General features: G+C 41.2%; 1 protein-coding gene across 10 annotated transcripts in view; it reads left to right on the top strand.

The window, feature by feature from the left end:
* Positions 1-12,369, top strand: part of ITPR1 (inositol 1,4,5-trisphosphate receptor type 1) — a 354,027-nt gene that overhangs the window by 129,963 nt on the left and 211,695 nt on the right. For all 10 annotated transcript variants that reach the window (XM_044934302.1, XM_044934310.1, XM_044934306.1 and 7 more), the window contains 2 exons: positions 2,736-2,851; positions 12,046-12,132. In XM_044934302.1, the coding sequence (XP_044790237.1) occupies positions 2,736-2,851; positions 12,046-12,132 (203 nt within the window). The remainder of the gene's footprint in view (positions 1-2,735; positions 2,852-12,045; positions 12,133-12,369) is intronic.

Genomic DNA, 12,369 nt, shown 5'->3' with positions numbered 1-12,369 from the left:
CAAGGAGTAAGCGTCTTTTAATTTCATGGCTGCAGTCACCATCTGTAGTGATTTTGGAGCCCAGAAAAATAAAGTCTGACACTGTTTCCCCATCTATTTCCCATGAAGGGATGGGATGGGATGCCATGATCTTCGTTTTCTGAATGTTGAGCTTTAAGCCAACTTTTTCACTCTCCACTTTCACTTTCATCAAGAGGCTTTTGAGTTCTTCTTCACTTTCTGCCATAAGGGTGGTGTCATCTGCATATCTGAGGTTATTGAGATTTCTCCCGGCAATCTTGATTCCAGCTTGTGTTTCTTCCAGTCCAGCATTTCTCATGATGTACTCTGGATATAAGTTAAATAAACAGGGTGACAATATACAGCCTTGACAAACTCCTTTTCCTATTTGGAACCAGTCTGTTGTTCCATGTCCAGTTCTAACTGTTGCTTCCTGACCTGCATACAAATTTCTCAAGAGGCAGATCAGGTGGTCTGCTGTTCCCATCTCTTTCAGAATTGTCCACAGTTTATTGTGATCCACACAGTCAAAGGTTTTGGCATAGTCAATAAAGCAGAAATAGATATTTTTCTGGAACTCTCTTGCTTTTTCGATGATCCAGCGGATGTTGGCAATTTGATCTCTGGTTCCTCTGCGTTTTCTAAAACCAGCTTGAACATCAGGAAGTTCACGGTTCACATATTGCTGAAGCCTGGCTTGGAGAATTTTGAGCATTACTTTACTAGCGTGTGAGATGAGTGCAATTGTGCGGTAGTTTGAGCATTCTTGGGCATTGCCTTTCTTTGGGATTGGAATGAAAACTAACCTTTTCCAGTTCTGTGGCCACTGCTGAGTTTTCCAAATTTGCTGGCATATTGAGTGCAGCACTTTCACAGCATCATCTTTCAGGATTTGAAATAGCTCAACTGGAATTCCATCACCTCCACTAGCTTTGTTCGTAGTAATGCTTTCTAAGGCCCACTTGACTTCACATTCCAGGATGTCTGGCTCTAGGTCAGTGATCACACCATCGTGATTATCTGGGTCGTGAAGATCTTTTTTGGGCAGTTCTTCTGTGTATTCTTGCCAACTCTTCTTAATATCTTCTGCTTCTGTTAGGTCCATACCATTTCTGTCCTTTATCGAGCCCATCTTTGCATGAAATGTTCCTTTGGTATCTCTGATTTTCTTGAAGAGATCCCTAGTCTTTCCCATTCTGTTGTTTTCCTCTATTTCTTTGCATTGATCGCTGAAGAAGGCTTTCTTATCTCTTCTTGCTATTCTTTGGAACTCTGCATTCAGATGTTTATATCTTTCCTTTTCTCCTTTGCTTTTTGCTTCTCTTCTTTTCACAGCTATTTGTAAGGCCTCCCCAGACAGCCATTTTGCTTTTTTGCATTTCTTTTCCATGGGAGTGGTCTTGATCCCTGTCTCCTGTACAATGTCATGAACCTCATTCCATAGTTCATCAGGCACTCACTCTATCTATATGCATTAGTACATGTTAAGTATTTTAAAACAATTTTTAATATCTGGGTGTCTTTTTTCGGACCTTCTTAGATCATCATTTTTTTTTCCTTTTTCTGATTTGTGGAGTTTGCATTACTCCTGTCTTTGATGTTTTTATTTCATTGCAGGCATCTTTTGAAGCCACTAGTCCATTTTGTGAGTTAGTTCTAAGTATGTGCTAAGTTGCTTCAGTTGTGTCTGATTCTTTGTGGCCCCATAGACTGTACCCTACCAGGCTCCTCTGTCCATAGGATTGTCCAGGCAAAACTACTGGAATGGGTTGCCATTTCCTTCTCCAGGGGATCTTCCTGACCCAGGAATTGAACCTGCAACTCTTATATCTCCTGCATTGGCAGTTGGGTTCCTTACTACTAGCTCCATCTTCTACATAAAACAGCGTAAAAAGTTACAAGCCCAGGCAGTCCTATACAGAAGCATATCACCGTGCACTGAGAAAGAGGGACAAGGTACAGAATGTCTGAGTGCAAGTTCATCTATTTTCTTCCTACTCCCCAGAGAATTAAAACAACACTCAAGAAACCATTGCCCAGGGAAGTGCCTCCTAATAAACTTCTGTTTTTCTAAAAAATTTTGTTGAATTGAGGAGAGTTGGATTTATATCCAGAAATGCTTGTATATACTGATATTGCATATGATGCAAAGAGCTGACTTATTGGGAAAGACCCCGATGCTGGGAAAGATTGAGGGCATGAGAAGAAGGGGGTGACAGAGGATGAGACAGTTGGATGGCATCACCAACTCAATGGACATGAGTTTGAGCAACTCTGGGAGAGAGTGAAGGACAGGGAAGCCTGGCATGCTGCAGTTTATGGGGTCGCAAAGAGTCGGACACGACTTAGTGACTGAACGACAACAGCTGTTGTTACATATAGTGAAAATATTGCCCTTAAATTTGTTCATTATAAGGGAAACGAGCTAACTCTAGGGCAGCATCAAGACTTCTGGATTTGGACTCTGAGTCCCAGCTATGCTACTAATTGGCTTTGTAACAACAAACAGTTGACTTTCTAAAAGTTTCATTTTCCTCATCTCTATTCTTACATGATGGTGATGAGAATTAACCATCAAAGTAGAGGTTTGTAAAAGGGCTTTGTAACTTGTCACTTATATTTACATATAATTGCTAATGCTTTAATGCAATAGAAGGATAAAGTTTTTTCCATGGGTTGAGTGTATATACATGCATCCTCAGTGACAATTTTTTGCTTATTTGTTTCACTTCTAGATTGCCTCTTTAAACTATGTCCCATGAATCGCTACTCTGCCCAGAAGCAGTTCTGGAAAGCTGCTAAGCCAGGAGCCAACAGCACGACAGACGCAGTGCTGCTCAACAAATTGCACGTATGTACTGGGGTGGGACTCCATGGCGTGGTCTCATGAGCCGCCATATGGCTGTGTCTGGGTGGAATGGGTTGAGAAGATGAATTTTGAAGCCCTTCAGCTCTGGATACTGACTTTCATATGTTCTTTAATAAAGGGATAAAAGAGATCCTCTGTGATCCTAAGGAAAGGTGGGGCTTGTCCATCCTGAGATGTCTTGAGAGTTACTTTTCTCGATCATTTCGTTTCTTTTTTCTTAGCCATTTCCTTTTCAGAATGGCTTTGAGTAGAATACTGGTTATGAGCACAGGCTCAGCAAGCCAACTGCCTAGATTTGAATGCTCGCTCCACCCCTCACCAACTGGTCATCTTGACTGAGTTACTTGGCTGTTTTGCGCCTCTGTTACCTCATCTGTAAAATGGGAATGATAATAATATCCACATCAAGAGTTTGTTGTGAGGATTACATGAAATGAACCATGAAAGGTTCATGTCAACAGTGCCTGCCATATGAGAAGTGCTCAGTAGACTTTAGCTGCTATCATTGTATTTATCTTGTCTGTTGGTTGGCATATCAAAGAGATGCTCATTCCACAGCCACTGTGCTGTGTGACCATAAGCAAATTTTTGAGCTTCTCTGAGCCTATTTCTCCATCTGTCAAATGATGACATAATTCCTCTAGTGTCTAGATGACCTAATTCTTCTGTGAGGCTTATCTGTGTGGAACTTCTTTGCAGTGTGGAGAAAAAAGATATGACATATATCCAATGTGGTATTATTGAAATTTCAGTCCATTCCACACCCCCCTATTCTGCTTTATTTTTCTGCTTGTCACTTCCCATGATCTTTCCAATTTATTTATTAGCTGTCTACACTGATTAGAATGTAAACTACACAAGGACAGAAATTTGTGTCTGTATCCCTCTCCCTCTTGCCTACAACATGTGGGGCACTCAAATATTTACTAACTGGATTTTTAAAAATCTTTCTCGGGTGATGATCATCAAGGATGTACAGTATCTGTGAGCACGTGGGGCTCATGCCTGCCCAGTTTGTGACCAGTAAGTGGCAGAGTCACAGCCAGCTGCACTGGGTAAGGCGGGACTCACGGAAGGGACTCCTTTACTCAGCACATGCTGTGTTAGATGGGGCTGAGGGCTCCGGGCATGATAAGACCAGGTCCCTGATCTCCCTGAGCTGAGCCTCTAGTGTGAGGATGCACGTGCACACAATTGCCTTTATTTATTTTTTTTTTAAATTTAAATTTATTTATTTTAATTGGAGGCTAATTACTTTGCAATATTGTATTGGTTTTGTCATACATCAACATGAATCCGCCACGGGACACGTGTTCCCAATCCTGAACCCCCCTCCCACCTCCCTCCCCATACCATTCCTCTGAAATGCAGACCTTGTGCCCGCTGTACCCTCTGAGGCGTCTGAACTGTCCTCACTATGCTCTGGCCAGACTCACTCTATTTCCTTTCATTTCGTTTGTTTTGGAGCACCACAGACTCGTAACAGTCTCAAGATATTGGCACTTACAGCTTATTCTACTGAGAACATCCTTCTCCTGACTTTGCCTCGGTTAAGATCTCTGCCTCCTTCGTTTCTCAGTGCAAGTTATCTCAGCAGAGTCTCTCCCCAGCTCCTTATCTAACCCTTGTCTTGCTTCCCTGCATCAGGCACCCTGTTTATATCTTTCTCAGCACTGATCACAGTCTGCAATTATATTAAATAGTCCCCTTAATTATCATCTGTCACTCAGTAGAATGACAACCCCACAAGATGAGGAGCAATGTCCGTCTGGTTTACCGCTGTATGCCCAGTGCCTTGTAATAGCGTTTGGCACATAGTAAGCACTCAAGAAATATTTCATGAACCGATGAAAATAAAACACTGTGCTTAGTGACGGCGGTGAAGCTCTGGCAGTGTCTTACCCTCTGGGAGCTTAATAGCTGACTAAGAAATAGAGGTAGTGACACAGCTGTGGCAAATACTATTATAGGGCAAACCACCAAAGCTTTGTGAGCACCTAGAAAGAGCTTCACTGGTGGCTCAGTGGTAAAGAATCCATCTACAATGCAGGAGACGCAGGTTCGATCCCTGGTTTGGGAAGATCCCCTGGAGGAGGGCATGGCAACCCACTCCAGTATTCTTGCCTGGAGACAGAGGAGTCTGGGGGCTCCATAGTCCACAGGGTTGCAAAGAGTCAGAAACGACGGAAGCGATTGAACATGCAGAAGGAGCTCCCAATTCCTCTAGTGTGAATAAGGGTTAGTGATATGGTAGTCAGGGAGGACTTCCTGGAGGAAGAGGAGGTGACAAGTAAGCCTCACAATGAGGCATCTTTGGCAGTGACAGGGCAGGAGAAGGAAAAAAAGCAGAAAGAAAGAGATCACTTTGGAGGCTTCCAGGACTGCATCATTATTTTAACAGTTTTAGGGCAGATATTCTCAGCCTCAGCAGACCCATTTCTCCCTCTGAATAGCAAATATTATTAATATGTAACTGTATGAACAGGAAATAAAATTTATAAATAATATAGCCTCCCAAGATACCAAATTTTGAAAATGAATTGTAAAGGTAAAATAAAAGGAAAGGTATTTTGTTAAGTTACTGCTCAGGCACAATCATTCTAGAGGACATAAGAAAATAAATGCTTGTACCTGTTTGTATAAGCCCGGTGAATAAGGCAGCCAAAGACTGGCTGATGTAGGTCTCTAGTTCCAGTGGCCCAAAAAGCATGTTTTCGATAAGGTGATTTTTCAAAATGGTTAGCATTTCTTCATAATGTTATGAAGAATGCATAGCACACTCTCCTCTTTATTAAAGAACACTCCCATTTTTGGAAAATTGTTAATAATAACATTAATTAAACCATGCAAAACCGTGCTTTGTGTGAATGTGTAAAGTGGAGTTAGGGACTTGGCTCAGAAATGGCAGATAGCCGGGACTTCCCTGGTTGCCCAGTGGTTAAGACTCTGCCTTCCAATGCCGGGGCGGGTGCATGTTTGACCCCTGGTCAGGGAACTAAGACCTGCACATGCCATATTGGGCAGCCAAAAACTTAAAAAAATAAGTAAATAAATAAAAAGACATTGCAAAAAAACCAGCTTTTTAACCCCTGTGACTATCCACTGGAATACCAAATTGTGTGGGAGGAATGATGCTTCTTTCTTGAACAGGACTGTGCTATGCATTTCTGGCACCCAGCATCCCTGGCTCTTGTCCAGAGTACCAGTAGCGATCCCCTCCTCCTCTAATATTTGTGATGATCCAGGGTGTCCCCGTAGTCTGTGCTGGGAGCCTGGGAATTGTGTTGAATGGGTAGAAAGGGTTGCTCAATTCTGTACATCTCTTCAGGAGAGCTATTTAGCACGCACGCCTGTGGGATTATCGTGATGGAGGCGATGCATGTCTTTAACAGTCCTGGCTCCCCTTTTCTCTAATAACAATGATTATGTTCAGTGAGTTCTTGCTGTTGTTGTTTAGTTGCTAAGTTGCATCTGACTCTTTGTGACCCCATGGACTGCAGCATGCCAGGCTCCTCTCTCCATGGAATTGGATACCCATTTCCTTCTCCAGGGTTCTTCCCAACCCGGGGATAGAACCTGCGTCTCCTTCGTTGGCAGGCAGATTCTTTACCACTGAGCTATCAGGGAAGCCTCTTGTAAATAGTGTAAACACTATTTACAGCAAGGGTTGTAAATTGAGGTTCCTCATGGCCAAGCAGGAAACCAGTTGGAACAAAGGGGTCTTGGTGGGCCAGCTTGCTCAGTGGCTCGTGCCTGTGTGCAGGTCTGGGGGCACCTCCACCTTCCAGCTGCTGCTGCATGGGAAGGTGGGCCTAGAGCTGCCGTCACATATCAAGAGAAACTAAGGACCCATCCTTTGCTGTGTTATCTTTCAGTTTTTTAAAACTCTTGGCAGCTAATTCCATTAAAGTTTAAAACACACACTCAACACCAACACCAGAATGGCTCAGGCAGGGTAAGGTTCTTGGCCACCCATTCGCAGCCTGTGATACACATGTCATTTCATCAGCAGTTCCTTTTCATGCTCCTTCCCACAAATGAACCCTGAAAAAAGCCACACAGTTGAAAACTGCAATCCTAAAGGTGACAGAGAACTTTGAACTCCTTACTAAAACAAACAACAAATGTTCTCTTTCATGCTGTTCTTGCTTTAAATAGATTTAAAAGGAAACCAGCGCTGTCCCCTGATTTAGGATTACCGACGTGACTTTTGGGTCTTAGTTACTCTGTGCAATTCCTACTTTCCTTGCTTAGTTGGACATTTTTCCCCCCCTCGTGTCTGAGAGTCATTCACATGCTCTAGTGTCGTCATTAAAATGCTGTATTTTGGGAAGTCGCTTGGCTTTGGGGGTGGATGGCCGGTCTCCGGGGGGTTTTCATTTTTATTTTTGTCAACTACTGTGGAGCACCCCAATCAAAGGTCAGATTATTTTAAATTAATGCCATTTAAGGAATTAGTTGTCTAGACCACTTTGACTTCCTTTTGCCTAGGCTGTGCAACATGCCGCCAGCTCTCTGAAGGACAGTGACATCTAGTGGCTGGTCGCTGTGTGTGTCTTCTTTCAGAGAGAACTGGATGCTAACCCTGCTGGTCATGATTTCCCAAGACTCTTGGCAGAATGAGGTTCCCCTACCCTTAGCAAATCATATAATTTGTTCTTCGGGCCTTGACTGCATTTCCTGACAGTGTTTCTGTCTGTTACCTTGAAATAGCACCTACATTGTTTTGGTTCTGAGAAATGATCTGTTACTTTAAGCTGGGAAGAACCAGAGGAGTGATGAGTCTTTATTGTCTTCTGAAGCCTGGGTCCTGCGTTGCTTATTTTCAGAGGCCTTAATTCAATATCATGTTATGTAATTCAGAGTTTTTTGACCTTAAATAACCTTTCCCCACTGCTCCAGTGACCTCTCTGTGGTAATGTAATAATGGTTTCTCTATTTCGGAAATAAAATAGCAGGTGACTGTGATGGGATTGGCCTTGATGTTGCTTAGGGAAACACAGTAATGTCCATGGTGAATAGTGGTGGTAGAGAGCATAGCATGGAGTGCCATTTCTTCTTTAGAAATTCGGAACTGTCCTCAAGTCATTGTGCAAGGAAAAGAGCAACAGGTACTTGATTTATTGGGATTCTTTTTAAATATCAAAAAGGTAGCACATTTAAGGTGGCTGTTTATTTACTTTTATTTTTAAATTAATTTTTACTGGCTGTAGTTGCTTTATGATGTTGTTATAGTTGCTACTGTACAGCAAGGTGAAGCAGCTATAGGTTTTCATATATCCCCTCTTTTTTGGATTTCCTTCCCATTTAGGTCACCACAGAGCACTGAGTAGAGATCCCCGTGCTGTACAGCAGGTCCTCATTAGTTATCTATTTTACACTCAGTAGTCTATATATGTCAGGCCCACTCTTCCAATTCATCCCACTCTGCCTCCCCACCCTTAGCGTCCATATGTTTGTTCTCTACGTCTGTGTCTCTATTTCTGTTTTGCTCATAAAGCTTTTTAAAAACCCAGGCTTCTTGCCATGGAGATAGGATGAAGATGCTTCTGAAAAAATGACATGTGAGTATTGTAAGAAGTGAATTTCAAAAACACATGAGTAAGAAAAGGGAAAAAAAATGGTATGCTCTCTAAATCTAAATTACCTCAAAGATAATCTTGGTTTTATATTTGGTGTGTGTCCCAGTCTCCAACCCCCTATTATTCCTGTATCTCTGTATGTTAAAGTATTAATAGGGGCATGCCGTCTCACTTCTCTTTCTTTCACCTGCTTATTTCCCCACTTACTATGTCATGAATAAACAAGTAGTTCTGTATTTTTCATGGCTACTTGATAACTCCATGGTATAGCAGTACTGTAATTTTAGATAGGCAATCCCTATGGAGTTCAGAAATACTTAGGATCCTGACAATTTTTTTCCATTCTGGGGGAGGGGAAGGGAGTGGTTATGGCCTCATGTGCATGCCTGTTTACTTCTTAGAAGAAATTCCTGGAAAAAGGATGGCTAAGTCAAAGTTATACCCGTTGACCAACTTTTTGGTGGATATTGCCAGATTATCCTTCAGAAGGGGTAGTACAAATCCACTGTCCAAGTGTGGACTCATCTTTAGAATACACTTGAGAGATTTAATATGTTTTTTCCAAGGTTAAATCAACCTTGATCAGTGGGCCTGGGTATAGGTTGTACCTTACTTCCTTTTTATCAACCTTTTGCTTTACCTGTTGAACTAAAAATCAGGATGGATTTTTTTTTCCTGAAAGCCAAATTATATGTCAGTTATATCCATAAAACCAAGGGAAGGGAACTAATTTATTTCGTGGAGGGAGTTACCTAAAGACTGACTTGTGAACTCAACACATATACAGTATTTATGCACTTAGTAAAAGATGACATGAATGGGAGAGTTTTCTTCTTAAAGAGCCCTTATAGCAAAACTGAATTCTTAGAATGGTTCATAAACTTAATTCATGAAATGTTTACTTAGTAGTTATGTGTGGGCTTGGTCATCATTAAATCTTTTAATGGAGTTTCAGATATGATATTTGATATTCTTAGATATTTATTTTCCAGTTGTATATTTTCACTTATGATTTTACCTTTTGCCATTTAATTTAAGATTAAATTTATTTAAAGATTACCATTTAATCTTTAGAGCTACTGGTGTTAAATTAGTCTTAAATATGAAATCCGGGCCTTCTTGGTGACTAATCTGACATTTTCTTTTAGATATGCTGGTGACCATTGGATGACCACTTTTATCCTTAATCTGAGCATAGGCAGGAACTTAATATTTTAGATTAATATTTCTTAGATTGAAGCCACTGGAAATCCTTGAGAGAGGAATATCCACGAGAATTTTCCCTCTTAACCAGGAGCCCTTATATTAAGTCCAAGAAACACTACTTTAAGATTCTCTAAAGGTGAATCCTTTCAGTGTGACATGTTGAGCAGAAGGAAAAAAAAAAAAACATGTTTGTTGGGAAAATGTTGTTTTATTTTCCTTAATTCATTGATTTTTCCACCCTTTGATATATTTTTTTCTTTCTCCAATTTCCTGTCCTTATTAGCTGAGAACTGCTTGGCAGAAAGAATAAATGGCTTTCTCCAAAGTATAAACCTGCCTTCTAAGTAGATTCAGTCCAGTGGTGTTTTTTTTCTTTGGAAAGTACCTGTGGTTACTGGAGAGCTCTCTGGAGAGGGTACAGCTTGGGCATGAAAACAGGGAGAAGGGAGGTGGGAGGAAGTGAAGGGAAGGTGTTTGTGAAGAGGAAGAGAGAGTGGGGAAGAACCGTGCCCAGGGCAGTTGCATGCCAAGGATGGCTATGGTGTCTGCACTTCTATTGTTTCTGGATGTGTCTTGAAACCATTATATTTTTGTACCTGAGAACAGCAGACTGGTAACTAATTCCAAAAGAGCAAGAGGGAAGCCTCTGAATAGACCATTGTTTTAAAGGGTTGAGATACATAGGGTAAACTTGCAGTCATCTATACGAACATAGGTAGACCCTTACCTTCCTTTAACGTGGTTTGTTTCCAGTTTAGGATTGCTGCCTGCAGCTTATTTTTCTCAAAAGATATGCCTTCCTAAAAATACCTATCTTTCCAGTAGAGGCAGAGTGGATGCTGAGCTTAATGGAAATGGGAAGATTCTTCATCCAGCCAACTTAGTCAACTTTTTGAAATTCTCATCATTAGGACATTTCTTAGTTACAGAGACTTACGCGTAACAATCACAGTTAAAATGTGTTGAATGCCTGTTTGGTGTCTAGTATGCATTTTCTCTAATCTCCATGATGAGAGAGAGAGGGGAAAAAAAAAAAAAGGCTTATTTTTGTCCTCGTTTTGTGGATGAGAATGCTTAGTGAGGCTCAGTGAGATTAAATAACTTGGCCAAGATGGTAAAGTTGGTTTGTGGTGGAACCAGGATCAGGTCTGAAGGGTCCTGTGGAAACAGGGACCTGGGAAGGAAACCCGTTACCCCGTGGCATCTGCTAGCATCTTGTCTCAAGGCCAGGGGAGACTCAAGGCAGAGAACGTTGGAAACAGTTCTGAAGGATACTACTGGTCATCATCAGGCATTTATCACCCATCAGATTAGAAGAAATCCCTGTTTTTTTACTTTGGTTTTACTTCGTCTGAGTTTGGGAGTCAGGGGTTGGAACAGCAGTTTAATTGCCTAGGATGAAGCTAGTTCCCCTTGAGCATGGTTATCATATGTTAACAGTCCTTACTGCGTTCTACAGGGAAATGAAGAAAAAGGACTGTGCAGGCTGGTGGCCTTGGCTGACTGTTTTGGAAACTCTCTATTCAGCTGTATCATGTTCCCTAGGCTGCCAGAGTTGGGCTAGTAGTATCAATCTGGAGTTTACCCAAATGTGGGTGTGAGATTGTCTCTTACTTACTTAGTAGCTGTGTAATTTTTTTTAAATGACAGTATTAAGCAAAATTTCAAATATACATAGTAGTAGAGAAAACAGGAATAACTCCTTTTGTAGCCATCATTCAACTATGCATTGTCAACCAAACTTTTTCATCTCTCCGTGTCTGTTTCTTCTTTATTAAATTAGAATAATCATCTTCTCCTCAGGGAACTGCCATGAAAATTACATAAATTATAATTGGTATATAACAATAAAAATTAACACTCCATGAATCCTTCTGTGATGAGATGCCATGCTAAGTGATTCCTATGAGGTGAGAGTACTGTTTTTATTTTCATTTTACAGAAGAGGTAACTGAGGCTCACAGATGTTAAATAACACATCCAGCTCACAAAACCAGTATTTAAATCCTGTTTTATTTGACTCCAGAGCTATAAAGACAACCTTTGCAAATCATAAAAGGGCTATGCAATTTCCCTTCCAACCTTACCCTGTTTTCTTTAAAAATATATAAGCTTTTGACTTAGTCTTACCCTAAGCAGATATCTGTGAAGTCCTTAAAAGAAAGAACACATTTTTGAAAAGTCAAAAAGGCCAACAAGCCAAAGGTGTAGTGAGTTGGAATGTTAAACCCCTTGCTCATTGCACTTAGCCTCTGGGTGTACTTAGGTAGTAATATTGACTTATTTCTGTGGTTCCTGTATGAACTGGCTATGTTGGTTCTGCATCACTGCAGAGAAATGAAACGCATTGTTGCCTCTTTGTGACCAGTCTTCCTCCTCCATAAACAGCATGCTGCAGACTTGGAAAAGAAGCAGAATGAGACTGAAAACAGGAAATTGCTGGGTACCGTGATCCAGTATGGCAACGTGATCCAGGTAGGCCAAAACCACGCTTCTGTCACGAAGCTGAAACATTACAAAGAGTGAAATGAAGAGCAAGCACAGTAAACCCTATTTGGACACATAAAACTCCATGGAGACAGCCAGTTTATTGGAAAAGGTCTGGCATTTCTTCTGATTAGGCTGGGTTTTCAGTTGGTTCATTTTCAATGTGAGAGTCCACTTCTGTCCTTGGAAGCTGTTAATTTACACTGTCCACATTTTTCAGATGGG

This window comes from Bubalus bubalis, chromosome 21 (genome assembly GCF_019923935.1).
Source record: "Bubalus bubalis isolate 160015118507 breed Murrah chromosome 21, NDDB_SH_1, whole genome shotgun sequence".
Taxonomy (NCBI): Eukaryota; Metazoa; Chordata; class Mammalia; order Artiodactyla; family Bovidae; genus Bubalus; species Bubalus bubalis.
This window is presented reverse-complemented; position numbering and strand designations above follow the sequence as displayed.